Source organism: Acinonyx jubatus, chromosome A2 (genome assembly GCF_027475565.1).
Source record: "Acinonyx jubatus isolate Ajub_Pintada_27869175 chromosome A2, VMU_Ajub_asm_v1.0, whole genome shotgun sequence".
Taxonomy (NCBI): domain Eukaryota; kingdom Metazoa; phylum Chordata; class Mammalia; order Carnivora; family Felidae; genus Acinonyx; species Acinonyx jubatus.
Genome location: NC_069383.1, coordinates 164884714 through 164912640, shown reverse-complemented (window position 1 = coordinate 164912640; position 27927 = coordinate 164884714). Strand labels below are relative to the sequence as shown.

Sequence of the window (27927 nt, the reverse complement as noted above, 5' to 3'; positions counted from 1 at the left end):
CCATCCCCTCCCGGGAAACGAGTTCCGGGAAGTAGCGGAGGTGCAGGCGTGGGAAGGGGCGCCTCCACCCGGCGTGACCCCGCGCCGGGCGTGGCCTTTGCCCACTGTTGACCCCGCGCGCCACTTCCGACCTGAACTCAAACAAGGAAGCCAAGCCGCGCCTGCGCCCCGCGGTGCCTAGCTCGGAGCGCCCAAGCGTGAACGCGCGCGCACGCAGCACGCAGCACGCACGCGGCTCGGCCCGCGAGCCCCCCTCCGCGGGGTGGGGCCGACGCCGGCGCGGGGGGGACTCCACTTCCCAGAACACCCTGCGGCGACGCCGAGAGCCGAGGAGGACCGAGGCCGCCGCGCGGTGGTGGCTACCGCACGCAAGGCACGCACGCAGGAACGCACGCACTTAGGCGGGCGCACCCCTGGCCCCGCCCCCGGAGGCCCCGTGCGGGAGCGCGCCCGGGCGTGCGCAGGGCGGCGGCGCGGGCGCGGTGGCGCGCGGTGACCGTTGGCGCTGAGGGGAGGAGGCAGCGCGGCCGCCGCCGTTGCGCAGATCCGGGCCGCGGCTGTGGGGAGGGCGCCGGGGCCGGTGACCTTCCGGAGGCGGGAGCGAGCCAGGGGGCCCGGGACGCCGAGCGCCGCCGCCATGAACAACTCGGGCGCTGACGAGATCGGGTGAGGACGCGCCGGCCTGCGCCGTCGCCGCCCAGACGCCGCCCCGGCCCCCGTCAAGGTCACGCCGCCGGGCCGCGCTGGGGCCCGGTGGCCTGGGGGTCCGCGCACCCGGGACGCGGCGAGAGGGGGGGTGGCGAGCGGGATCCTGGGAGTCCGGCGTCCCGCCGCTTCCTGGCCAGGGCGCCCCTGGGAGGGTCGGGGGGGACCCCGCTGTTTCCTGCCTGAGGTGGACTCGGAACGGGAGCTCCCGGCGGGTGGGGGGGGTGTCAGGACGTCCCCGCCGCCGCCGCCGCCGCCGCCGCCGCGCCCGACTTTCCCGCTGGGGGAATCGGACGCGGGAAACTGGGGATCCGGGTCGTCTCGTCCGCCCCCCGCGTCTGGGTTTTTTGCTGGGGGACCCGGAACGGGGCTCTGGGAGCGTCCGCAGGGACCCCGCTGCTTTCTGGCCGAGCGGGACCCGCAGCGGGAGCTCCGGAGGGGTCTGGGGCGCCTTGTCTTCCGCCTCGCTTGCACTTCCCGGTGGCGGAGCCCGAGCGGAAACGGGAGGGTTCTGGGGCGCCCGGGGCTCCCCCGCCCCCAGCCCGCGCACCAACTTGGCGGGTCGGCGCACGTGGCGGGCCCGGCCCCGGAGTGCCAGTTCCGCCGCCGCGCAGAACTTGTTCCAGCCGGGACTCGGGGTGGCGGCTCGCCCCGTTTCCGCTCTTGGCCCCTTCCCGAAGTGCTAAGAACGCGGAAGGTTCGCAGACCGAGGGCTCGGGGGCGAAGGTCACGGGGGGGGGGGGCGGCCGGGGCCGGAGCCCTCGGCAGCGTGTCCATCTCCGCGCGCCCGCGCCATCTGATGGGTTCGCAGCTGGAGCCCCTTGCGGCTCGCGCCCCGCGACAGACGTGCCGGGGGGTGGACAGCAGAGGCCCGCTTCCCGGGGCCTCTGCTTGAGCAGCTACTAGTGGGGAGTTCGTGTCGTAATTACAGCCCGTGTGATGCTCACGCGGCCCGGAGCGGAGCCCGAGATCCCCGAGGGGCTCGGAAACCCATTTCTGTCCTAGTTCGGGGCTCGGACTAGTTTTCTTTGCAGACACTGGCTCCTGCCCGGCCGGCGTGGTTTTTCGGTTACATTTCTCCGGCGGCCCCAGGGCGGGTGTGCGTGTCCCCACGCCCGGAGCTTTGAAGAGGCGCGGGTTTGTGGTCAAGCGCTGGGTTCGGTAAGTCCTTGTGCGGCCTCCAGGTCCAGGTTACACGGGCGGACGTGACAGGCATGTTGTGCCCCCCCCCCCCCCCCAAAACGGCACACCGCAGCGGCCCTGGAGGGAGACCCTTAGCTCCCCGCTGAGCTTGTCAGGGGCGGCGGGGGGGCCTGGACACCTGTGTTCTTCGGGTCACGTAGGTGGGGGGGGGGTGTCACAGTGTGTCCAACTGGAAACCAGGGAACAGGGACACCGTGCTCCAGAGATGGGGCAGAGTCTGACGGAAGAGAGCGTGCACCTGTCACCTCCCCATGGCCGTGGCCTTCCAGAGCGCTGCCCAAAGTGCGGGGTCCCTCACAAGGGCCAGCAGCGGTTAGGAGGGAAGGGAGCCTGGACACCCCGAGACCGGCCCTCGGGTGTGCTGCCAGGGCCCGAGCCCGGGTCTGCCGAGGCCGTGGAGCTGGCGGTGGGGCCGGGGGCCGGTGGGCCTGGTTCCCTTCCCCTCTCCCCTCGAAAAGCCACCCCGATCGCCCACCTTTGAAAGTTGTCAAGACAGGGGTCCCCGAAATCTCTTCGTGTTTTGCAAGTGGAAATCTGTTGCCAGGAAGTATCGATCGGTCTCTTTTCCCAGAGTATGCTTGTCTCTACTCCGTCCAGTGGGGTTTCGGGGTCTGCTTTGGTCTCCTTGCCACCACATCCCGGGGCGGGGGGGGGGGGCAGTGTCCCTTGGGCCCCCTGACGAGCCCTGATGCCGTTTCCCGTGAGGGGTCCACACCTGCCTGCTTTGGGGTGGTTCCCACGCAGGAGCTCCTGTTGTGCCTAGAGCCAGGTGATGGTGATGGCAGATGTGACCGGGACGTGACAGGTCTGAGTGACGTCCCGTGAGCTGCATCTTCATCTCCAGTCTCCTTCGCTCTGGTCTTTGGCCAGCCTCGTACTGAGGGAGCTCTTGATAGGTGGGAAGGGCTTGCTCCCCCTTTGCTAACAGGAGCCCTGTGTGTGGGGCGCCCACCAGCGTACGAATGTACTCGTGAGTTTGAGTCTTCAACGAAAGAGAGCCCCGCCAGGTGGTGACCGCTGAGCTGGCTCAGGTTCCTCTGAAGCGAAGGCTGTGGGGAGAGAGGAGGCTGGTGAAAACCGGGGTCCCGACTGTCCCAATCAGCCAGAGCAGAGGGAGGGCCGGGTCTCAAGGGCAGAGGGGTGATCGGAGCAGCAGCGTCACGTGTGGCCACACGGAGCAGATGTGTGACGGGCTGATAGCCTCCCTTCTGAGCCAGGGACCCGGGGACGGACGCTCACCTTGCTGGGGGTGGCACTGAGCCCCCGTTCCCCTGCCGTAACCTCAGGAAGTTGGTTTCGTGGAGGGTCTCACGATTCTGACCCTGGAACCGGTGCAGGCACAAGGCTTCAGGGACCCCGAAGGCGCCTGGGATCTTGTGGGTGCTCGTGAGCGCTCGGCAGGGGCCAGTTCCTGTTAGGACGGAGCCCGCTCGTGTGGTGGAACTGGAGAGAGGTCGGGGGAGGATTTCATCTGGCTCGTGTCTTACTAGTAGGACGGGGCAACTGGACACTCTCAAGGGGAGAGTCCGTGGGAGAGAACTGACTCCAGGGAGAGAAGGCAAGGTGGCGTCCGGGGCACTTTGAGAGGCGGTGCGGGCAGGCAGCGGGAGGCCGAGGCCGCTGGAGCCAGAAGCACAGAAGGTGGGTGACCCCAGCTGCCCCAGCAGCCCAGTGGTCCTCTGAGTGCTGGCAGGATGGGGCCAGAGGCCTGGGCCTTGAGGGGCAGGGACTCGTTGACTACCCGCTTTCACTAGCGCCTGGGAGGTGGGAAGAGTCCTGATGGTCTGGTCAGAGAGGTCGTGCTTGGGGAGGGGGCCATTTCTTGCAACGTAGGGGCGGTGAGACCTGAACGGGTGGAGGGTAGAGCTGCTCCCCTTGGCATTTTGGAGCTGTTCTGGGACAGGGTTTCTCTCCAGCCCTGCTGCCATTTGGGGCATCCTGGGCACCGCGGGGGCGAGCAGCATCCCTGGCCCCCACGCACTCAGTCCCAGGAGCACCCCTGCTTGTGATAATCTCAGACGTCCCCAGATATTGCGCAGTGTCACCTGGGGGCAAGATCACTCTAAATGAGACACCTGTTTGATGTCTACTCTTTTCAGCCTGGTTCCCAGTGTGTCCCTGCCGCTTGTTCCCCTGGTTTAGCTTTCGTTTCCCGTAGTGGGAACTAGTCTGACGCCTGTAGGGGGGGTCATGGTGTTGGGAGACTCTCTGGTCGAGTTCGTTCTGTTTTCAGCTTTCGCATCTGGTCGAGCACCTTGACCGGTGGTGCGCCCTCCTCACAAGCAGAAACTCACCCAGAGTACCTCACCAGTGACACCCTTCCTAGAGCACCTGCTGGGAGCTGGGCCCGAACTTTGTCCCCCAGGTCCAGCCCTTTCCTCTGCAGGGCAGACCGAGGTTTAGAAGGGCAGGGGACTTGCCCAGGGACCCCTAAGACGAGCCAGAGCTGGGAGTCCCGTGCTCTTGGTGAGCCAGGAGAGCCCTTGTAGGGAATGGCAGGGATCAGGGCCAGGCCCAAATGTGTACATTTTGTCCCTCAGTGAGGTGGTGCTGTCGTCACAGGGTGACTGTCTTCATCACAGTGTCACACCTTGTCAGAATTGTGAGTAGCGTTTTCAGCAGCAGGTCATTTGTTTGAGGCTCTTGCCGGGTACCAGGGTGTATGTGTGTGGGGGGGGAGGAGCTTACAGTGGAAGGCTGCAGGCATCGGGAGTTAATGCCAGGCACTGGGGGTGTCCTGGGGTTCTCTCCTGAATGTGTCACTCAACCCCCACAGTGGTCGGGAGGGGGGGTGATCTCACTTTGCTGGCAGGAGGGAAGCCTGAGCTGCTGAGGGCAGGGCCGGCAGAGGCAGGTTCTGGGGTAAGGGCTGAGTCCCAACAGTTGCCTTCCGGGTCTTTTCTTCTGTTGCAGTGGGAGGGCCAGAAGTGGGGTGGCTCCCTGGCGTCTGGGCCGGTGCTGTGTGTTCCTCCTCGGACTGCTTCCCTCCCTACGGGGAAACAGGACATACTTAGGGACACAGGGTCCCAGTGTGACCGCACCAGAGGAGCAGGAAAGTGCGAGCATGGGCTCTGGGTTGCGTGTCTTTAAGTCGAAAGGGCTGTTGCTAAACAACCAGGATCAGTCCTGGGCCCTCTGCTTTTCGCCCTCCAGAGCTAAGCTAAGCTCTGTCGCACTGCTGCCTTACTGGTGGCTGTCTCACCAGGCACGGTGGCACTTTCTGAAGCCTGCGAGCGTGCTGCCGAGGGGCAGAGCCTGCAGTGGCTGGCCTGGGCCAGGGGAAGCTGCCGAAGATTTACTTTCTGGCAGAAACAGCACGCGGCTGCCCTAAAGTACACAGAGCTGGAGCGGGGTCGTGCTCCAGAGCAGGGTTCGGTCTCAGTGGGTGGGCAAGGGGAAGAGTCCACCAGGGCCTGGTGCCCGGGTTACCCTTGCAGAGCCCCTTCCGAGAGGAGGTCGGCAGGAGGGCACGGACGGCCTCTCCCTGGCTCTCTGGGTGGTGGTATTGCCCATTCCCCCTCAAGAACCTGGCTCTCGGTCACCTGGGAGAGCCAGGAGGTCCCCTTGGCCGTCTGCGGGGTTCAGGGGCTGTGGGGGGCCCCTGACTTTCCGCTTCTGCTGAGTAATGACTCTCGTGCGCTTAAGAGCAGGGAAGGGCTGGAGGGGGAACCACACAGTCAGCCGTCCGCTTCGTCTGCAGGGTCCCGTGTGTGAGCACCCGTTGACACCTGAGAGCCACACGCTGCCAGGTGAGCGTGTCTAGGCCGCCCCGGGATGGCTGCTGGGGTGAACGGTCTCACACTCGGCGCCAGGCGTGCATGCACATCCGTGTCGACCGGTCAGGGTTTTGCTGCCCGGGCAGCAGTGGAGCCGTGCCTGGCCGGGCCCGGCTGGGCCTGCTAAACGCACTGTGGTCTCTGAGGCTCAGAGGTTGGGGCTTTGTGCTGGGGCTCTGGAGGGGCCCTACGCAGGACCTTCCGGAACCCGTTGGCACCTTCTGTCTGCGGACCAGGGAAAGTATGCCCTCGGAGCAGGAGGAGAGGAAGTAGAAAGTCCCAGAGCAGCTAGCGCTGAAGCCTGGAGCTCTCTTCCCCTAGTGACCAGCTGTGCCTGTCGGGGCAGGTCCCCTAGAGCCTGCAGCCGGGAGACCTGGAGTCCTGTTGTTTCCGCAGCGAGGGACATCTCTCGGAGCTTATGGTTTTATAGACCTTGAGCTTGCAGAACATTGCAAAATGGTCACCAAGGTCCCTAGATGCTCTTTCCCAGCCAGACTCCTCAGGCTTACATTTTGCCCCATTTGTGCGTCCCCTCCATACTCTGCGTCCGTCTTTTGTGAAGTATCGGGGAGTGAGCAGAGCCCTGTGTCCCTTTGTGAACAAGAATGTTCTCTGAAATCAGCAGAGCACAATAAAACGAGAGCACAGCGTTGATGCCTTTTTACCATCCAGTCCACAGGGCAGTCTAGGTTGTCAGTTGTGTGGGTGATGGTATTTCTGGTCTTTTCTCCTTAATGTCTGATTTTGAAATTTAAATAAGGGCTGCAACCAAGACTGGTCAGACGAGTTCCTTCCTTCCTTCCTAGGCCTGCCGCTGGCGAAGGATTGGGTTGCTTGGAAGGATACCTGCTTATGACCTTGCCGTTTTGGCTGGAGGCGTGCTAGATAGAGGCTGGTGTGTGGCTCAGAAAGTTAGGTTTTGTTTTGTTTTGTTGAAGAATGCTCGAGGTCTCTTTTTCCTGCATGAATTTGCGTTTTCACAGCAAACCCTTGTTCGCTACTGTGTGGAAGGGGTGGGCCGGCACGCGGCTCCGAGGCGGCTCCTCCTCCGGGGTGCCAGCCGGCCTGGGGGCCTGCAGCCACTCATCGGCTGGGCGCCGGGCCCTGCGAGGGCGGGCCGTCCTGAGTCCCGGCTTGCTCTGGGCAGCGCCCTGGGCCTCTGGGGAGGCCTCCCTCCCCTGGGAGCGTTTGGAGGTGGGAAGGAGCCTGGCCTGGCTCTGAAGGGTACTAGGAGACACGGACTTAAGTTAATGAGGCCTAAATGGAGGCCTCCCCCTGCTGCTTGATCAGCACGTTCCCTGAAACTTGCCCCTTACGGAGCTGCCTCGGCCAGATGTGCCTGCCCGGTGCCCCCCTCCCTGGACCGTGGCGGCCGGCTTGCGGGCATTTTGAGGCTGGCACTGGGTACCTGTCTCGTGGTGGGAATGGTTTCTCACGCACCGTGCGTGAGTTGCCTGTTCTCAGAGAACAGGCCACGGTAGGAATGAGCCCAGGGCGGGCACGCGGGGGTTTGTCCTGGGGTGGAGGATGTGGCACCCTGTCTGGCAGCCCTTCTTGGTTGCTCCGGAGTGCATTTGTCTTCAAGTTGCGCTCAGCTGCAGACGCTGGGACCGCGGAGCCCCGTGTCCCAGATGCGGACTGAGCTTTGGCCGCCCGCTGGCATCTGAAGACCGATCAGGTGGCATCCAGGTCCCACTCTGAGGGTGACAGCGGTCATGCCCCCTCTTCCTGGGGGACGCCAGCAGCACAGAGCCGCCACCGCTGCAGTTGAAGCCCCTCCTCTGCCGAACCCGCTCTCTGGGTTCGTGGGGGGCCCGAGCGGTGCCTGAAGGGGCCTGTGGGTCTTGGAGATACGTGTGAGCTCTGCCCCAGTAAGGGCTGGAGTAGCTGTAGCACGCTGGCCTGTCCTAGGACGTGCCCCAGTGCCTCAGTTTCCAGGCCTGGCCAGCCCGGGGGCATTGGGAATGGTGGACACCACCCTGTGGCCTGTTGGCGTTCTAGACCCCGCTAGAGGTGGGGTGTGCAGAAGAGGCAGGTAGGTGATAGTGCGATTCCTCTTGAAGGTTCCAGCCTGGGCTGCCTTGGGGCGGGAAGTATGGGCCAGGGTTTCAGTACTGAGTGATCTGTGGGTCCCTGCTCACGACCATGTGGACAATACCTGAGGCTGTAACCTAGAGCCCCCACCCCTGCTGCCGCTCTGGTTTGTTGAGTGTGCTTTCAGACCCGACTTCTAACTCCATAGTATCTGCAAGAGCAGTGGGGAAGTGTGCCCCGTAACCGCACCCCGGATCCTCTGCAGTTTGGGGGCTCCTGTTGGTGCATTTTGCAAGGTCTCGTTTTCTCACCGGTTTGGTCAGTGACGGTGTGTGGCTCTGGATGTGTCGTCTTTGCTTATGCGTCGTGACCCTCGCTCCCCGTCGTCTTGGTAGGTCTTGATGTCGTCTTTCCTGTCTACAGCTGGCAAGGCCGGGCGGTGGCCACGGTGGACACACGTCGTTGCCACAATCGCACGGCACATGTAGGCACGTCTCCACCAGCTTCTCGTGGATTGCCATCTGAGGAGGGGGCAGGTGGCTGACATGTTTGAGGCAAGGACTATCTTGACCCTAAACGTGTTCTTGTTGAATTGCAGGAAGCTCTTCGTGGGCGGTCTTGACTGGAGCACCACCCAAGGTAGGTGGCGGGGACCGCCTGTATGCCAGGCACCGTGCCTCCCCTTGGTCGTGAACGCGTGTGAATTTGTGTCTCGCTACTACTTTTGGGGGGGAAGGGTTTCTTTCCTTCTTGGTTAGCTTACTGTCTTGAATTCTGGGGAGGAGGGGCGCTGGACCGGGAGTCGTCCTGGAGTCCTGGCAGAGGTAGGGGAGGGACGTGGAGGGCAGGAGACGAGTGTGGAGGTCTGCAGGCTTGCTGGCGCGGTCGCCGAGCTCAGGCCCCGTGCAGGGCCCTAAGCAGCTTGTGGTAGTCGACGTTCCCGGTGGCCGCCTGGCTCCCCTCACACTTCGCTTTTCAGATTGCCTTTGGCCACTGCCGTTGTCAGTCGCACCCCCCCGCTAATTCACGCAGAGACATGTGCGTCCGTGTCTAGGATCCCCAGTCCTTCCCCAGGGGCCTCCTGCCCTTTCCGTCTTCAACCACCCCCGTCCGCTGATGTGCCAGTTTAAGAGTTGCTGGTTGCACTTCCCAGGTCAGCCTGAAGGGCCAGGAGCACGTGTGCGTGTGTGCTTACACACCTGCTGTGATATTGTGCTTAACGCTCTGGTGTGTGTGTCTGTGTTTTTGTCCCAATCTCTGAGCAGAGACTCTACGCAGCTACTTTTCCCAATATGGAGAAGTTGTAGACTGTGTGATCATGAAAGATAAAACCACCAACCAGTCTCGAGGCTTTGGGTTTGTCAAATTTAAAGACCCAAACTGTGTGGGGACGGTGCTGGCCAGCAGACCACACACACTGGACGGCCGAAACGTAAGTGTCCTTCCTCAGTCTACCACCCGCATCCCCCCTTCCCCCTGCCCCGGCCCTGCTGTGCGTGGCCCCTTCAGCTGCGTCTGCCGCTGGGCTTGAGAGGTGCTCACGCCAAGGGGTGTTTTAGCGGGGTTGGCTTAAGGGGTTGCAGCTCCGGGCTGAGGCTGTATGACGGAGTAGGTCGTGGACCTGGGGTGAATGACGGGGGGCACGTGCTTGCTGGCCGTGCCGGCACCTTTTCTGGAGGAAATAGCTTCGTGCTCACGATGGGCTCGTTTGAAACTTCTACAGATCGACCCAAAGCCATGCACACCTCGGGGGATGCAGCCGGAGAGGACACGGCCGAAGGAAGGATGGGTAAGGGGCCGGGCTGGGTGAGGTGGTCTCTCGGTGTGTCGTGTGCGTTCGTGGCCACAGTCGGAAGGAAATACGCACCTCTGATCTGGTGTCTTTGCTCCTTACGATTGAGAGCAACAGAGGCCCAATTCGGTATCTGAGCAGCCGAGGGTTGCTTGGATCCATCCAATGGCGCACGTTGTTCATCTCATAGCCGAGAGAAGTGCTCTTACTAGTCTGTCTTAGCGGGAGGAAAAAGACTGCTCGCACCCGTTTGTGATCCAGAACGGTCCGTTTTCTCCTCATCGGTGGTGGCTCTGCGCCTACCCCAGGGGGGGGTCCCCGTGTCAGAGCGCCCTCTGCACCTGCCCCCCACCCCCTCTGCTTGCCGGCCGTGCCTGCCCAGGTGCTGCGGCTCAGGGGCAAGGGGCCATTTGCCCGTGTCCAAGAGCCTGCTTGCCGGTTGTTCGAACAACTGAGTCAGGATCCACCGGTGTGGCGGCTCCTCAGGGATTCTCTGAGCGGCGTGTGGCCCTTGGTGCTTGGCCAACTGGAGCAGACCCGTCCTCCGTCCACTGTCGCCCGTACCTCCCCTTCCACCACCCAGCAGGTCTCAGAAGACTGTCATCCAGGAAGCCTTTGTCCTAGCAGAGAGGCCTGGCCAGAGCCGGGCCGGAGGCAGAGGGCACATATCTGATCAGCCTGTCTGGGCCAGGGCCCGAGAACCTGAATTTCTAGCAGAGTCCAACTGCTGCTTGTAGACAAGGGCTTCAGACCCTTGAAACAGTTTTTATTTTCCCAATTTCCTATCAGGAAACTTTCCAGGAACTTTACAGAAAGATCGGAAGAGTAGTGCGTCAGATATATCTGTTCGCTTCATCAATTGTTAATATTTTCCTGAAGTTGCCTGTGTTTCTGTCTCATCTCTGTATCTCCTGCTCCTAAGTTCTGGAGCGTGCAGCTCCTGTAAGCACGTCCTCCCACAGAATACCCACCCCCACAGCTGAAGCAGCAGCCGTGGTGCCCAGGGCCACCTGTGTCCAGACAGTGCACTCGTGGCTCTGGGCTTCTTCCACAGGTGGTGTCATACCTCTTCTCTTCAGACTGGAACCGAGGCCGCCACGTTCACATTCCATTTGGTTACTCGTGTTCTTTACTAAGACGGAATGGTCATGTAGGGTAACCGCATTTTGATGGCATTTGACCCCTGTGTGGACCTGTGAGACCTCGCCCACCCCCAGAGTTCAGTCGTGTTGTCCAGAGCGGCTAGGATGACGTAGTCTGGGAGCCCCGTGGCCAGGAAGGATGAGGGGCATGTGAGGACTGCGGTGGGGAGGCAGCCCCCTAGGAGTAGGGGCCGAGGTCTGGTCCTCCACCTGGAGTCCAGCGCTTCCCTCCCAGGCGTGAGGCCGTCTGCAGAGAGGGAGGGATCGCTGGGGTCAGTTGAGGCAAGTGGCTTCTCAGTTACTGCAACTTCCCATGGTCCTCTCCGGTCACCCACTAAAAACCTGGAAAGCTGTTTTCATCATCGCGGCCACCTTGCCCTCCTGAGGCCTTGCTTTTCGGATCGTAGAGCCTTACACTTTACAGCCGTTGTCGTTCGGGATAATTACGCAAGGGACCCACCACACGCTCCGTGCACACGCATTGGAAATGCAGTGGTGCCCGTGCTGCCGGGTCCCTGTCACCTTGGGACTCCCTGGAAAAATGGGAAAAGTTACAATGGCTTGCCAATTGTGATTCTCTTTGGATTCAGTGGGGTTTTGGACTGTTTGGGTCTGGCTTTTCGCTGGTTCCTAAAACCAACGCCGAGTGTAGCTCACGTACGCACTGTAGAGAGGGTTGTGAGGGTTCCCTGCACGGACTAACCATGTTTTCCCTCTTGAAACAGCAGAAAGGACCCAGGAGCGATAACAGTAAATCAAATAAGATATTTGTCGGTGGGATCCCTCACAATTGCGGTGAGACAGAGCTCAGGGAATACTTCAAGAAATTCGGAGTGGTGAGTTGTTCTGGGCCGGAGCACGGCAGGGCGGGGCGGGAGTGGTGGAGCCAAGTGTGCACAGAGGTTAAGCCTGGCAGCTGTCTCCTCGGGGCCTGTGTCTTCCCCAGAGCGGGCCTGAGCCCAGGAGAGGGGATGTGCGGCTTTTCCAGGCGCACAGTCGCTCGCCAGGCCGACCTCCCGAAAGGCCCTTCCGGTCAGCCGGAGGTGCCACAGTGTAGGGTGCTAGGATAGTGTTGGGGAGAAGCAGGGGTTGGCCTGGCGGTGGGAGCCAGACTTCTGTGTCTCATCACGGGAGGAATGTTCTAGCCCAGGTCCTCAGAGCAGCCGTGCAGACCCTGCCATCTGGGAGGGCGCCGGCTCGGGCCCTGTGCTGCCCTGCTCCGGCGGCTCGCGCGTCCTGTGGGCCGCCGGGCACTCATACCCTGGCCGGGTGTCGTGGGAGATTCTTGAACCTGTCACCTGCTCGGTTTTTCCTCAGTGACAGCAGACCTTCTCCCCAGGCCGGTTCTGTTCCTGGAAGAGGCTGGAATCCATTAGAGTCTTCCTGGGGGGTTAGCATCACTTGTGCTCGGTTCTAGTAGGGCAGGCAGAAGAGGAGACAGACAGCATGCAGGCTCGTGGGGGGAGGAGGAGGGGCGTCCCAGTCACCCGAAGCAAAGGCGTGGGGTCGCCCCGGACCCCGACGGGCCGCGCACCCTGTTGGCGGGCCGTCCCCTTGCCCTCCCTACGGCCTGTTTGTCGGGGGGGCACCTGAGTGTGCCAAGGGCGCCAGAGCATGTGGCGTTGTGTGCTCGGGGAGAGGAGAGATGCCGTCCCGGTGGACGTCTGTCAGGGAGGGCGGAGCTGAGCTGACCGGGACACGGGCCCTTCCATCCTGGCGCCTGAGCCTTTGGGCTTGTCTGTGAAGGGAAAGGCGCGCTGTGGTCCTCACCCCCCGCCCTCCAGCTGGAGTGCGGGGCCGGGTCCCTGGTGTCCCGGTGGCTCCGTGTGAGCACTTGGGGCAGAGGTGGCCTGTGCTTCCCTGTCTCGGGTCCCGTGAGTCTCGGGCGTCAAAGCCCTTAAGGCTGGCCTCGGGGCCTCTGGACTTGCCCGGGGAGTGTCCGCAGGCAGCCCCGAGCTGCCGTTGCCTCGGGAGTTCTGTGGTAGCCAGATGTGCTCGTGGCCGCCCGTGGCACCCGGATTCTCGAACACCGTCTCTCTTGCAGGTCACAGAAGTGGTCATGATCTACGACGCAGAGAAACAGAGGCCTCGAGGTAAAAGAGATGAAGTTTGTCCTTGACCTTCCCCTTCAGATGGCAAACTATCTCACGATGAGGTGGTGGTGGTGGCGAGCATTGCCTCAGAGAAGGATGATTTGGAGACATGATTAAAACGTAGGCCCTTCCTGTGCAGCCCCAGCCTGTCTGCTTCCCAAGGTCAGGCGTCCTAGGGTTTTTTTGGCTCGTTCTTTTGAAGTTTTTACAACTTGACGTGAATTTTAACACGGTTTCTGTTTTTAAATGTGTACAGAAAGATCGGTGCTTTTTTTCAAATGGTGCGCTCGTCACTCAGGGCCGCGTCCTGCTCAGAGTCCCCCCGCCACCCCCGCCCCGCCCCGCCCCGCCCCGGCAGGCCTCATTCCATGGCGTCAGGCTAGGTCTGCCCCAGCTCGGCTTGAACGTGACTTGACTTTATCATCCCATGCTTTTTTTTTTGTTTTTCTTGTTTCCTGTTCCCCTAAGACTGGGGCAGCGGGAGGAGGGTGAGGAGCTGCCTCAATGCATCCCCATGAGGTTCCTGGGGCTGGGACAGTGGGCACCCAATTTCTGTGCCCCCCCTTTTCCTTTTTTTCTTTCTTTTTTTCCCCCCTTTTTCTTCTTCTTTTTTCTTTTTTCTTTTTTTTTTTTTTTTTTTTGTGGCTGCTGCTGTCTGCCCGCCCGTATGATTTGGTTCATCCACCGCTTTTGGACCGGCTGTGTGAGCTGCCCTGCCAGTCTGGGCGCCGTGCAGCCCGCGCCCCAGCCCCGTCGGAGGCCCCCCTAGCGCACTGAGCCGGCGCCGCCGCAGCATGCGCCCGCCATGCTGGAGAATAGTTTGCCATTTGAACTTCCTTCCTTCTCTTCCTCCATGATAAGTGACGTATCCTCACCTCATGTCGATTAGGCTGTTAAGTCTTAGCTTAATTTTAACGTGGACATACATGCTTAGTGACGTACTTAAGTGTTTCATAGTAAAGTACAGTAACGTTAAGTAAGTTGTTTTTCCTTTTCTCTCTGTGAATTGTTTGTGATTAACGATATCTCTTTAGATTTCTCTTCTCCAGGTGCTAAATTATATCACACAGGTACAGGCCAGTCCCGCAGTCAGAGGAGGGAACGGGCTTTGCTCCAGTGGGGTGTAAACGAAGTTTCAGTGTGTTTCTGTCCGCTTCCTCAGTGGTGATGTCGCCTCTTGACAGACAGATGCGTCCCTAGACGCCCCGCCCCGGGGCTCCTTACCCAAGACTCACCGCCTCTTGCGCTATAACGGACCACGCCAGCCCTGTGGTTGCAGACACTCCTGCACTTTGGGAAAATGTTAATTTTTAAACCTGCTGTTCATCACCCATGTTGTGTTCCACTATTTGCCTCGGGTCTTGTGAAACTTCAGGACATGGAATCCTGAGGGCTGCTCTTAGATTCCTACCCCTGGTCGGTCCCCTGAGGCCTGGCCCTGGGCCCAGGGAGCACACTGAGCTGCCGTGGGCTGGGGGTGCAGGCAGGAGGAGGTGGTGGGGAGAGCGCTTCGGGCTTGGCCTTGGGACCCACGTTCCCATGGAGGCTCACGCTGCCCTCCTCCGCATCAGGCTCTGAGTCCCTGCGAGCACCCAGACCAGCACAGGGCAGCACAGGGTGGGAGCGACCACAGGAGCCCCCAGTGGGCTGGGCGGGGGCGCCCAAGAGAGCCCATCCCGCTTTCTCCTCTTCCTAGGTCTTTTCCAAGGCTCTGCCTCCTTCCTCCCTCTCTGCTCATTTAAGACACTATCCCTGTCCGTGTCCGGGGGATTCTGCATGTGTCTCACCGGGTACAGCAAGACTCTGACCCTGCCCCGCCCCTGGTCCCGGCCGCTGCCTCTGCTCGCCTCACACCTTCCTCTCCGGCGTCTCCCCGCTCCAGCTTCTAGCTCCCCCTGTTTGTCTTTCGTCCTCGTCCCGCTGCCGCCATTCCGCTCCTTCTCGCACGCCGTGTGCAGATTCTTGTGTGAGTGTGTGCATAGTCACGCTCGGGCACACGCGTGTGCAGACACAGAAGCCTCCCGAATCCTGGGTGTCCCTCTCTTCCGGCCTCATCCAAGTTTCTGAGCTGTCTTCCCCCCCCCCCCCCCATCCTCTCCAGCAAGGTTTTGTCTCCAGTCCCACCTGGTCCAGCTCCAGCCACTGCAGCCTCAGAGCTCAGAGTCCCTCCTCCATCAGCTTGAGGGGCCCTGGGATTGGCCGCTCCTCCCCGACTCCCCCTCCCTGCCCACTCTGACTCCTCAGCCCAGGCCTGGGCGGCAGGCGGCACTTTCCCCGCACAGGCCCGACCCAGGCTCTTTCCATCGGCCCCGCCCCCGCCCCACGCCCCTCTCCTGCCCGGTCCGGGCTGCCAGCCCTTCCCCTCAGCTGCCTTTTGTTCTCCGGCGTCTTCTGGCGGCTCTGTGCCGCACGCGTCCTTTTGTGCTCAGAGCAGACGGGCCCCGGGGGAGACAGTGCAGTCGACCGAGGACCAGACGTGCCACGTTAGCCGGGCGGTCACACTCACCCAGACCAACCAAACTTCGTTTATACTGCCACTTTCTTGTGTTTGGGAAACGCTAAATTTTTTTCCCGTTAAAATTCTCTCTTTGATGACACGGTGCCTCTCGCTCTTGCTGCTGACAGCAGAGTTTGACCTGCTGGAACCCGTTGTGGCCTGTATCTTTGTGTATTTTACTTAAGTAGATACGTACAGATAGACACCTGTATACATACGTATGTTACTTCTAGAGGACTCCTTGGGCTTACCCAACAGCGTTGGATAAGCTTAGCGAGGCACTAACTGTGTAGAGACCGTACTTCTGTTTAACGCGCTAGAACGATATATGGCTGCTGTCAGCACTAGTTGCAAAGCAAATTGCAAGCCGAGGGGGAGAATCCCGGGTTTCAGAAAAGCAGACGCGCACCCACGGCACACACACACCCCCCCCCCCCGACGGAGGCGGAGCTCTCGGCCCGCTCCCCTGCCCCGGGGGAGCACGGCGGCCCCCTCCGCCGCGCGCTCTGGCTCCGGCCCGGCGCCCACCGTCTTACCGCTCGGCTGCCGCGCTCCGCGACGGCCCCCCCCCGCCCCCCGTGGCTCCCCCTGTGTTTCCACACGGAGCCCCGCCTGCGTCACCGCAGCCGCACACACTCGGCTTCCTGAAACCCTGGGGCGACCCCTCGGCCCGGCCCTGATACTGTTCATCACCCTGTTTTGTGTCACAACGCCCTGCTACCTTGATTCACTCTTCGTCGTTGGCTAGGTTTTGGATTTATTACTTTCGAGGACGAACAATCAGTGGACCAGGCTGTCAACATGCATTTTCACGACATCATGGGCAAAAAAGTGTGTAGTTGTAGTTTTATTTTACCTTAAGATCAAACCAAGTCTTAGGCAACTTAGGGATTTCACTGGAAACACAGATTCCTTAACGGTAAAGGGGGCTGGGTCAGTCAGTGGGGGGGGGGGGGAGGCAGGGGGGGGGTCTGCCAAAGCTGGGGGCCCATCCTGCCTGAGGGGCTCTGCTCCCAGCACCCCTCGCTCTGGATCCCCCTGGGACCGGTGGGCGGGGTGGGCCCCGGCCGAGGGGCTCAGTCCGGGGTGGGGGGGGGGGCTTGTGGGCTGGCCTCCAGTGAAATCGCAGGTTGTCTCAGGCTTGGTTTCAGTGACCACTCCTTCAGATGTCTGTCCCGCATTCCGATTGTCTCAGCCGCCCCGTAACGTGGGGGGCGGCGAACCCTTGAAAACCGATTCCGTGTGAAACCGAAAGAGACGTAAACATCCTGAAGGATTGGTTTTTTTTTAATTGGGTCACTTACTGTGAAACTCCGGCCCCAAGCACATGCTCTCGGTAGTACTTACCTCCGTGCAGTCAAGTGACCTCTGGTTGTCCCGTCTTCATACTGTGTTGCTGCCGCGGACGCGGGCGGCTCGGAGCTGTGGTGGGGGGGGCTCACTCAAATAAACCGCTGGTAGAAATTCTTCAGCGTGGGGTCCCTTAGCGTTAGCAGAGGCTTTGCAGGACTCCCGTCTCGGGCCTTTCAGAACCTGCTCTGTGCAGCCCGGCGGGCCACGTGGGTGCCACGAAGCCGGCACTTCCTCGTTCCCTCGGCCACCAAGCCCGGGCCTGGTGACAGGGCCGTGGCTGTTTTTGTCAGTTAAGATAGCGTGCGGGCAATGAGGCACCACGGGGTCCTGCCCCTCCTGCCCCTCCTGCCCCCCCCCCCCCCAGCCCCGCAGCCCGCTCCCCGGAAGTTGATAAGCACGGCCGCGTGCGCAGCTGTGTGCATCCAAAGGAGGCTAGTGCAGGTGTTGTCGCAGGCTTAATTCCGTCTGAACCCGAGCGAGCATACACAAGTCTCGCTCCGACGTCCATTGAAGCTTTTAGTTCAGAATTTGCATGCAGATCTCAAGGACGCATGCCAGTTACGAACACAAGTGCAAAGGAGTCCGCGTTCAATACTTGAAGGTACCGTGACATTTAAAACTTGGACGGAGCCTGGGCCCACTCTAGGGGCAGAAAGGCCGATAAGCGCACGGATCTGCTCCCGTCTCCAGGCGGCCGTCCCCGCCCCGGTTTTGTAGGACGCATCGGTGTCTGAGTCTGGTCTGCACGGAGCACAGAGCGGAGACTGAGGTGGCTTCTCGGTGTGGGGCTCAACTTGTACAGTAAGGTGCACACGGGCGGGAGCCCCCAGCCTCGCCCTGTCCCCACGGCCCGACCTTCACTGGCGGGCTGGCTCCTTAGTGGGGGTCCCTCCAGAAAGGCCTGGGGTCCCCCTCCAGTTAGAAGCAATAGGGTGAGTGACTGCACCCACGTTCCCACAGGAGGACGGTAGACGTTGTTTTTAAACAAAAATTACGAGGGCTGCTTCGCTTTATCAGCAGGAACCAAATTCCCCTAAGGAGGGTGCGTGAAGACTCGTTAGTTGGAGTTCTTCGAAAGGGTCCCTTGGTCCTGCTGTCACATCGCCTTGAGCTACCGGGGATTTTGTTCCTCTCCGTGGAGTGTCCTTGGGGCCCCAGGAATGTGGCGTCTTTGTGCCTCTGTCCCAGTCCCTGTGTGTTAGACAGGAAGGGGTCTTAGGGCGCCACTGATGGAACTTTGAATACATAACACTTATTAGCTCATCAGATGATGAGATTCCAAGGAGGACTCCAAGTGGCTTTATTGTCTCTTCTCATTAAAACTTGTCATAAAAAAACAAAATTTCAAGGTTCTCAACTGCCGAAGCAGCCCTATAATTGGGGGACAGAGGCTGTGGAAGGGAGAGAGCTGTGTGGTGGCCACAGCGCCTAGTGCAGGTAGGACACTAAGGTAGGGCACCTCTGGGTCCCCGTCCCCCCCCCCCCCCCCCCCACTGCTGTGGCTCCTGACAACACCCGACAGGAAGGGTCCTGGGCTGCTGACCTAACACAGTATGAAGATTGCTTACTGATTCAAATGTCCATTTTATTGCATGTTCGTTTACTTTTTTTGTTAGATGTAATGTAAGATTCTCTTTATCACATCCATTCCCTCTGACATTATTTTGAGTTAATTGAGATTCTTTAAGCGTTAGCCTGGGGAAGGTAAGTCCTTATCTTCCATTAGACATTTTAAATAAAAAACCTAAGGAAACCAACTGTGTTTCTCAGGTATGAGCTCACGGCACAGGGCAGGGCGGGTGGGCTCCAGAGAGGCCTCGTGCGTGTGGGCCCGGCTGCTCCCCGACGTGCTCCGTAGCGGCGGGCTCCTGCCACGCCGGGGCCCTTGGGAGGCCCGGGGAGAGGGCTGTGACTGTTCGGGCGGTCCTGATCTCTGTGTCCCTGGGATGAGGAGGCCACCGAAGGAGAAAGCTGTCATTTTACCTTCACTGAAAGACCCCTTGTTACCCAGAACTCTTGAGGGTTCTTGGCCTTCATTCGGTGCCCCGCAGCGGGTGGGGCTTAACACATCTTACGTTGCATCTGTTGTACCTGAGAAACATGTTTTAAGCAAAAAAAAAGAAAAAGAAAAAAAAGAAAAAAATTTAATTAAAAAAAAAAAGAATACTGGCCTAAGGTTTATAGTTAAGTTTTAGTTTTAAGTCATAATAAGATGCTAAGTGTAGTCATAAGTTATCAAGGGTGTGTCTGAAGGGAAGGGGGTCCGGGACCCTCGGCATCTCCCTAAACCACAGCTCCATTTGTCTAGGTGGAAGTTAAACGGGCCGAGCCACGCGACAGCAAAAGCCAAGCGCCGGGACAGCCAGGTGCCAGCCAGTGGGGCAGCCGGGTCGTGCCCAGTGCTGCTAATGGCTGGGCAGGCCAGCCCCCACCCACGTGGCAGCAAGGATACGGCCCACAAGGTGAGTCCCCAGCACCCAGAACCGCCGGGCCCCCGGGTGGCCGCCTCAGGGGTTTCTGCTCGGGGGGCCGGGGTCCCAAGCCCGCGGGGTGGTGGGTCCACGAAGGCACAGGTGGTACTCCCTGCTCGTCCGGCCCCAGGGTCTCCTGCCCAGCAGGTTGGCGTGCGGGCTCCATGCTGGTCCCCCGATAGCACGCGTGCCCCTAGAGGGGCACCTTCTGGTCGGCACGCAGACCGGAAAGGGGCCAGGTTCCAGGTCGTCACCTGGTCCGTGTGGAGGATGGTGGTGTGTCTGGGCCGTAGCCGAGTCCCCGTCTGTGGTTTGGGCAGATGAGTCTCAACCGTAGTTGGCAGAGGGCAGTGAGCATCTTTACTCCAAGTACCGTGCTCTGGAGGAGGGCCTCCCAGGCCTGAGGGAGTAGTTCGATGCCTCGTGCTGACACCTTTGCTGTCCCCGGGGTCTGTGGCAGTGCCTTGGGGGTAGGGGGATGGGCAGAAGGACCTGGTGGATTTGAGAGTCCGTCACTGTCACCATCACCCCCTCTAGTGGGCCTGGCCTGGCCCTCTCGGGGGCCCAGATAAGATGCTCTTAGGGAGACTGGGGCTTTTGCCCCAGAGTCCTGTTTCCTTCACCCTCTCGGTCTGCTCCTGCTCCTTGGGCTGTCAGATCCTCGTGATGGGTCAGCAGAGTGGTTAAGGACAGCTTGGCAGAAGGATTGGGGTGCCTAGGGGCTCCAGGACAGGATCTGGTAGCCTCTACCCCCTTTAGTGTCCAAGGAGGGGCAGAAGGAGGTCAGGTGGGCCTGTCTGCATCCAGAGGCACCTGGCGCCCCCTCTTGGGGCTCACAGAGTCGTCTTTTAAAAAATTCTTTATTGCAGAAGAACACACAGCCCTAGAAAACCAGTTATCCCGCGTGCCCACTAGCTCGGCTGGTGGCCGGCCCCGAGCCCCCACCGCCCAGCCTGAGGTCCCACCTGTGTCTCCCAGCCCCTGATCTGTGGGTGTTCCTCCCACCCTTTCTGGTGGGTTCTGTGGAAGGGCCGGGGCCACCTGACCCAACAGGCTTCTCTTGGGAGCCCCTCCCCCACCCCAGCCCCCATCCCATAGAAGCAGGACGCGAGCGGCAGCTCTTTCCCCATACCCAGGTGCTGGAGAAGCTCTGGGGGTCACGCCTGTGCTCCCGGTCTACCACGGGCTCCTCTGACGCCTTCCTCGGGGCTGGGACATCCCGCCCTGGTGCCCACAGTGCAACAGGACGCCAGGCCCCTCGGGTGCGTTTCCAGAAGGGCTTCTCACCGGCACAGCCAGTGCTGTCGGGGGGAGCGGGGCTCAGCTGACGGGCACCAACCACCCTCTCTGTTTTCCTGTTTAGGAATGTGGGTACCAGCCGGACAGGCAATCGGTAAGTCCTCATCATGGGCAACTGAGAAGGAACAGGGTCTGAAATGGGGCAGCCCCGCGGCGGGCCAGGGCGGCCCGGAGCCTCGTGTGCCACGCCCTTGCCCTCACCTCTGTGTCCTGTGTTACAGGTGGCTATGGACCGCCCCCTGCGGGAAGAGGAGCCCCCCCACCGCCGCCACCGTTCACCTCTTACATTGTGTCCACCCCTCCTGGAGGCTTCCCCCCTCCTCAGGGCTTCCCACAGGGCTACGGTGCCCCTCCACAGTTCAGTAAGTCCTGTGGGCCCCAGGAGGGGGGCTGGGGTGCCGCGTGTCCACGCCCCTCTGCTCGGAGGGCCGTGTGGATGACACCTGTGTCGTCCAAGATGAGCGTGCCACGTCACTGGGGCGGGCCCTGCGAGCGGTCGCAGCACGGGGCCTTTGGACCTGGCCTTGTAACTTGTAACAGAGCAGCGAAGGGCTAGAGGGCATACGAGCTGGAGTCTCAGTCCTCCCTCCTCTGTTCTGCTTTGTGCCCGGGCGGCTGACGGCTGGCAGGCCTGCAAGGTTCAGTGCTCGTCCCTGGTAGGAAGGGGTTGTGGCCAGGGCACCTGGTGGCTCAGTCGGTTGAGCATGTGACTCTTGTCCCCTCTGCCCCCTCCCCTGTTCGTGCGTGTGTGCTGTCTCCCCGCTGCTTTTTCTCTCCGGGGGGGGGGGGGGGGGGAGGGTCTAAAGGAAAAAAGAAAAGGGTGTGGCCACTCCTGGTGACTGGGTCTTCAGGAGGAAAGAGACCCTCACCTGATTGAGTGTGGCTGGCCACTGCTCTTGCCCTGCGGCCCACACAGACTGTCCCCCGGTCTTCCCGTGAAGACCTTGGGCGCCCACATGTGTTCTGCTTTTGGGATGCACCACAGGCTTGGGTCAGTCACATTTTTCGGGCTCCACGGCTGCCCGTGGCCCGGACCACATCAGATTTTCTTTTTCTTTTTAATGTTTATTTATTTTTGAGAGAGAGAGAGAGAGAGAGACAGTGCAAGCAGGGGAGGGGCAGAGAGAAGGGGAGACACAGAATCCGAGGCAGGCTCTAGGCTCTGAGCTGTCAGCAGAGAGCCCGATGTGGGGCTTGAATTCACGAACTGTGAGATCATAATCTGAGCCTAAGTCGGACGCTTAACTGACTGAGCCACCTAGGTGCCCCAGATTTTTATTTCTAACAAGAACACAGGTGGATAGAAACCGGTTTTCTGGAGCCCCCCAGGACAGAGTGTGGACAGGCGTGACCCCCGCCCTCGTGAAAGGCTCACTGTGATTCTTCTTGTCTTCTCAGAGCACAGATTGTGCTTTGTTAGGCACCTGGTTTTGGTTTTTTCAAGAGTATTTCAGTGCAGTTACTCCCTGTGGAGTTCCTGTCTGAGACTCGCTGTCAGAGGTGCGGTGACAGGCTGCCCCAGGCCCACCCGGGCACCCCAGCCTTCCAGACCATCGCTAGTCCGCATGCCGCCTTCTCCCAGCCGGGGCACATCCCCAGGACCTGGCCACTTGGTGCGTCTCGGCAGGAAATGGCGCGGGCAGCTCCCGTAGGCTGGGCCGCGGTCGTGCACTGTGTGTGTGTCTTCCTCTCCTGTTTGCGCGCAGGCTTTGGCTACGGGCCCCCGCCTCCACCGCCGGATCAGTTTGCCCCGCCTGGGGTCCCTCCTCCACCTGCTACTCCAGGGGCAGCACCTCTGGCCTTCCCACCGCCTCCGTCTCAGGCCGCCCCCGACATGAGCAAGCCCCCGACGGCCCAGCCAGACTTCCCCTACAGCCAGTACGGTGAGTGGCTGTAACTCTCGCCCGCGCCGGAGACCTGCGTTCAAGGCCTGGGGCCGGGGATCCGGCCCCGCCACCTTCCGCCTTCCTCCCTGCCAGCGTCTGTGACGGAGGCCCGCTCTGCTGGGGCTTGTCGGAGAGCGTCCGGCAAAATGAAAAGAAGGATTTTGGTTTCCTGGGGTTTTGCTAGGGAGCTGTCTGAGAAACGCATCCATCGCGTGAGCGGCAGGTGTCCCAGGGCCTGTGGGTTGGGGAGCCTGCGGCTGTGACCGGGCCCCCAGGAGAATGGTGCGCACGGGCTCAGTGGGGCGCCCCCAGTAGGCACTGTTCCTTGGTCTCGTTTTCCAAGTGCAGCGTGCAGGGAGGGCACCTGTTGGCCACGTGGGCTCGTGGCTCTGGTCTGTGGCGGGCGCTGGCGAGGGCGTCACCATGCTTCACTGGAGGGGCTGGTCGTGGACTAGGTGCCTCTGAGCCCGGGGTCTACGAGGTGGTGGCCCGTGGCGTGCATGGGAGGGGCTCGTGAGGACGGGGCTGGGCCCCGTGTCCTGGGTAGAGCAGGCCTCCATCCTGGGCCTCCTGCCACCTCTGCGGGGCCACGCAGGCGGGCTGCCTGTCTTCTGGGGCTTCGGGGGCTCCTGTGGGAGCCATGGCTTCGGCCCACGTCTCCTCGCCTGGGGCTCTGCTACTCCCACGTGGTTGTTCACACTGTGTTTCGCCCAAGACTTCAGTGTCTATGCGTGAGGCTGTTCTTGCCCTCGATTGCCGTTCTCGGCCGGCTGCTCCCAGTAGCCCGGCATCGCAGCAGCTTGGCCCCTTGGCGCCGTGCCACGCCACGGTCCCTGAGTGCGTGGGTTGTCACCCCCCCACCCCAGCAGAACACGTGTCCGGCGCACGAGCAGCCCCGGGCGGGGGTGTGCTGACCGCCAGCGTGGCCCCGCCCCGCCCCTCTGCCCAGGCTGCCCTGGGGTAGTCACCCTGGTCTCGTCTCTTGCCAGGCCTGGCTACCTATTCTCAAGACCCGTCAGGCTTCGGGCCCATACTTTGTTTACACTCTTATGGTCAGGCTGAGCAGTGATGTGGCCTAGGTAGGTGGCACCTTCTCATCCACGGTCCCCACTCTGCCTGTACCGGGCAGCGGGCACGGCCTCCTCTGCCGTCCTGGGCGGGGGTGGACCTGGCGGTGCCCTCTGGGACGGGGCCCTTGCTGGGGCGAGGATCTCAACTGGCCACAGCCCGTGGGCCCTAGAGCTCTGCCTCTGCGGGCAGCAGGCGTCGGCGCCCCATGTGCACCCTCTACTGGGGATCCGGGGGCCTTGGGACACGCCTTCACCCCAGGCGTGCAGGCTGGTGCCGGTCCCCTTTCCAGAGTGCCTCCCACGCATTCTGAGGTCAGCTTCAGGCTCTAGGCCCTGTTCCGAGGAGGGCCCTGGCCCGCCCGGGGCAGGCTCTGCAGGCACGGTGCCCAGAGTCACTTACGCCTGGCGTTGGGTTGGGCACACAGTCTTTCCTCACACCCGTCGGTCTTAGGGAAGATCCCAGGTGGGGTCAGCGCTGCAGAGAGGACCGTCTCGGGTCTGGGGGTCACCCTGGAGGGAGGGGCCTGGGCTAGGCTTGCATTTCTTAATCGCTGGGAATTGTGCCTGAGCTCCCTGCCTGCACCCCTTCCCCCCCGCCCCCCGGGTGCATCACACTAAGATTAAACTTTTTAGAAACCCTCAGTCTACTGAGCCGGGCCGGGTCCTCTTAACATTTCCGAGCTCAAAGGTCTCCAGTGGCCAGGGCCCAACCCCAGGTCCTCGGGACTGGGTGGGGAGGCGAGGCCGAGGTCGGATGGGACAGGCTGTGGGGTCCTCCGGGTCTCCGAGCTGCTTTTCCTTCTGCACAGAGACCGTGGTCAGGGCCCTGCGGGGGGGTCGGGACGGGCTCTACGGGCACGGACCGCTCCCTGGCCGTTAGGGCGAGAGCTGCCATCCCGCCGCAGCTCACCGGGCTCCTTTCCTGCAGGTTACGGACAGGACTTGGCCGGCTTCGGACAGGGCTTCTCAGATCCCAGCCAGCAGCCCCCCTCGTATGGGGGCCCCTCAGTGCCGGGCTCGGGGGGCCCCCCCGCCGGCGGAAGTGGCTTTGGACGAGGTCAGAACCACAACGTGCAAGGATTCCACCCGTACCGACGCTAGCTGGCCGGCGCCGTGTGGATGTCAGGGCGGCCGAGACCCAGGATTTAAAACTTGTGAACTCGTGACAATCACAAACTTGGCAGAAAAATAGCGGCTCACCGTTGGGGGGAGGGGGGCGAGAGGCTTTTGGAGGCGGCTGTGGGTGTCTGGACTGAAGTTTTTAAACATATTTCTTTCTCTAACCCATCAGCACAATAAAAAAAAGTCACTGGTTCAACAACAGGGTTTAAAAAAAATGTCTTCAGCTTTAATTCAAAACTTCAGGTTTCTTTTTCTTCCTTTTTTTTGAAATTATTTTCCTGAGCCTTTTGTTTTACCGTATATTGTAAACTTTTATGTTAAAGAAAAAATATACATTTACAAATTGTGAGATTTTTAAGAGAAATTTTCTACGATGTATACTGGCTTATTTTTTAATTTAAAGCAGGGTTTCCGTCGGCACTGGTGGCAGTGAGGGGCGTTTCAGTGCCTCACTCCTGGCTTTGAGGGTCGGGGCTTGTTGGTCCAGAAACTCTGGGAGCTTACAGAAAAAGTCTACTGAGCGTGTTTTGTTTTTTGTTTATTCCTTGCTTTTGTCGACTGACCTGCCTGGCAGCGCCCGCAGGTGCGCCGTGGGGGCCGCCGCGCCCGCCCAGCCTCTGCCGGCGCCGCCCCGCGTCCGCCCCGGCAGCAAGGACAAGGAGGCCTTGTCAGCCGCTCTCCCGCGCACGTGGTTTCAGGGCAGGGCGTCCCCACCGACCAGTTTGACCCTGGTTTGAATAAAGAGAAGTGCGTTTGGATTAGAAACCCACGTTGTGTGCTTTTATTCCCTCCTTGCTGTCGGCTGTGCGTCCCTTCTGTGTCCAGGAGGAGCCCGTCCCTGCGGGAGACCTGTGCCGGCCCTCCCCACCTCCCGGGGCTCAGGAGCCAGGCCCCACCTGCCCGCGTGGGGAGCCGGGGACCTGGTGCAAGCTGCCGGCCCAGGCTCCCGGGGCTCAGCGGCCACCCGCCGAATGCCAAGGGAAAGGTGCTCGGACGGATCCGGGTGGGTGGGGGCCATCCCGTGGCCGGGGCGGGAGGCAGCATGATGGCCCCGGCTCCTAGAGCTCAAGGACCAACGGTGGAGGTGAGGGAGGAGGGAAGCCTGAGCCAGGAGGTGGGGAGGGCTGAGCTCTGGCCAGCATCCCACGGCGGCCACCAGGTGTCTGCCAGGCCTTTCCAGCCCTGGGTATTTGGACCTTTCTGTCCCTTTTCTTGACTGCTCCTTCCCCAGTGAGAAGGGGCTGACGCTCAGCGAAGGCCCTGTTTGCAGCCCCAACGGGAGGGGGAGTCCGTTCGCCTGCGCACAGGGCTTCCTGCTCTGGGCCCCGCTTCCTGTGGGAGTGGGGAGGGGCTCCTGGGTCTGGGGGAGGCTGGCCCTGGGGATCCGCTTTGAACCAAATGGGTCAGTCCTCCCCTGTTCTGATGTGGGGGGTGTCTAAGGGCCCCCGTGACAGATCACCACCCACCTAGGGCTTAAAGCCGCTCACAAATCGTCTTTGACAGTTCTGGGCCCCAGGGATCCCCGTCTCCCACCTTTCCCGGCTTCCAGAGGCCCCTCTTCCATTCTCACGGCCAGCAGTGCGGGGTCCGCCCGTCTCTGTCCCCTTCTCATGAGGACCTCGTGTGGACGCTGGGTACCCAGGGTCACCCCCGCCTCAGGCCTTGCGAAGGTCCCCTCTGTTGCGTGAGGGGACAGATCCCTGGTCCCAGAACCAGGTCTGGGGTCTTTGGAGGCTGTTATTCTCTCATTCTAAAGACCACAATGAAGATTTTAAAGCGTAAAAAGAACGGATTGCTCCAAAATGCACGGGGTGCCACCACAGTGTGTGGGGCCGGAGATGAAGTACTGAAGGAAACAGCCAGTAGCCCTCGCCCCCGCCCACAGCCCGCTCGCGATCTGCGGCAGGGAGGGTGGCTCAGCCCAAAGGCGAAGAGAAGCCCTCAAAATGCCCCTGCGGGGCCGCACCTGCCCGCCCCCGCCAGAGTCTTCTCCCTGCCCTCAGGAGGTGCCGCCACGGCCGGTTTACAGACGAGCAGGACTGGGCCTTCCATCCACACCGCGTGCCATCGCGACGTTAAACATGAGCTCCTTTCACTTGTGAAATTCTCTGTAAAATTAGGGTTCCCTGGTGAGAGGCCGTCGTGCAAACGACGCACGGATTTCCAGCTGGCCAGGAGCTCCTGGGACCCCCACCTTGCTCTGCTGGGCACAGGCGAGCCCCCTTCACACCCTGAAGGACACACCCCGTAGCCCTCAAACACCGTGCTTGTGCTGCGTCGCAGACAGGGAGGGACATCCCCTTCTTTGGGAGGGTTTAATTGGCTCTACCCGCAGGATTGTAGAAATGGTTGAGGAGGCCCAGCTTCTTTCCAGACTTCTGTTCCCCCCAGGCCAGCCCCGGCTCCCCACAAAGCCACTGGTCTAAGCCAGACCCCACCCAGCAATCCAGCTTGGGGCCAGGAAGGGGCTGAAGCCTCAGTCGCGGCCGTGGGCACCGTAGAGTCAGCTGGGTGGTGGGGCGGTGGTGGCAGCACCCACCTCCTTTCTACCGCAGGGTCTTTGCACGCTGGCTCCCTCTTCCCGGAACTCACCCTCCAGCCAGTGGTCTCTCCCATCCCCTGGTGTTCAGTGTGGTGCTGGGTTTACCCCTGCCATTTCGCTTTTTCTCTGTGCTGTGTGCCTTGTTTTGTTCTTACGCTTCTCTGTTCATGCTTTTGCGTTAAATGAGTATTTCCTAAGGTAGCGTTTTAGTTCTTTTAATGATTTTTTTGTCATATTTTTTGAGTTATTTTCATTGAGGCTGTTCTAGAGCTTACCATATGTTTTTTTTTTTTTTCTTTTTGAAAAAACTCTTTTACGTTTGTTCATTTTTGAAAGATAGAGACAGAGCACAAGCAGGGGAGGGGAGGAGAGAAAGGGGGACACAGAATCCAAATCAGGCGCCAGGCTCCGAGCTGTCAGCACAGAGCCCGGCACAGGGCTGCAACTCCGGAATCAGGAGATCATGACCTGAGCCGAAATCAGGAGTCGGACGCTTAACCTACTGAGCCACCCAGGCGCCAGGTTGTTTCCTTATTGTGGCAAAATGCGCATTAAGACTTGCCATTGTAACCATCTCTTAAGTGCACAGCTCAGTGACATCAAGCACACTCAACAGTGTCCTGCACCCGCCCCCACCACCCGTCTCCAGAACTTTCCATCTCCCCAGACTGAGACTCTGTCCCCATGAAACACGGGCTCCCCGCCCCCTGCCCCACCCCTGGCTCCCACCATCTACTCTCTGTCTCTGTGGACGGGACTCCTCTGGGGACCCCCTGTGAGTGGGGTCACGCAGGACGGTGTCCTTCTGTGTCTGGCTTCTCTCACTGCACACAGTGTCCTGCGGGTCCGTCCACGTGGTGGCGGGTGGCAGATGTCCTTCCTTCCTAAGGCTGGATCCTACTCCGGCGTGTGGATGGACCACATCGTGTTTATCCTTCATCC

At 61.0% G+C, this 27927-nt stretch overlaps 2 protein-coding genes across 10 annotated transcripts in view; one reads left to right on the top strand and one right to left on the bottom strand.

Moving 5' to 3' along the window:
• Nucleotides 1-27927, bottom strand: part of PCSK4 (proprotein convertase subtilisin/kexin type 4) — a 139500-nt gene that overhangs the window by 68414 nt on the left and 43159 nt on the right. The gene's annotated exons all lie outside the window — the stretch shown is intronic.
• DAZAP1 (DAZ associated protein 1) lies at nucleotides 363-25208 on the top strand. Of its 9 annotated transcripts, XM_053220237.1 has the most exons (15): nucleotides 363-666; nucleotides 1740-1866; nucleotides 8142-8206; nucleotides 8317-8357; nucleotides 8984-9150; nucleotides 9442-9507; nucleotides 11378-11488; nucleotides 12697-12745; nucleotides 15991-16073; nucleotides 18904-19057; nucleotides 20430-20459; nucleotides 20587-20727; nucleotides 22072-22248; nucleotides 23241-23330; nucleotides 24250-24367. In XM_053220237.1, the coding sequence occupies exons 1-14, from the start codon at nucleotides 638-640 to the stop codon at nucleotides 23318-23320; spliced, it is 1320 nt and encodes a 439-aa protein (XP_053076212.1). In that variant the 5' UTR covers nucleotides 363-637; the 3' UTR covers nucleotides 23321-23330; nucleotides 24250-24367. The 9 variants fall into 9 exon arrangements, with proteins under 9 accessions (XP_053076212.1, XP_053076211.1, XP_026905251.2 ...); XM_053220236.1 differs by lacking the exon at nucleotides 23241-23330 and having other exon boundaries at nucleotides 383-666; nucleotides 11381-11488; nucleotides 24250-25208; XM_027049450.2 differs by lacking the exon at nucleotides 23241-23330 and having other exon boundaries at nucleotides 387-666; nucleotides 24250-25208.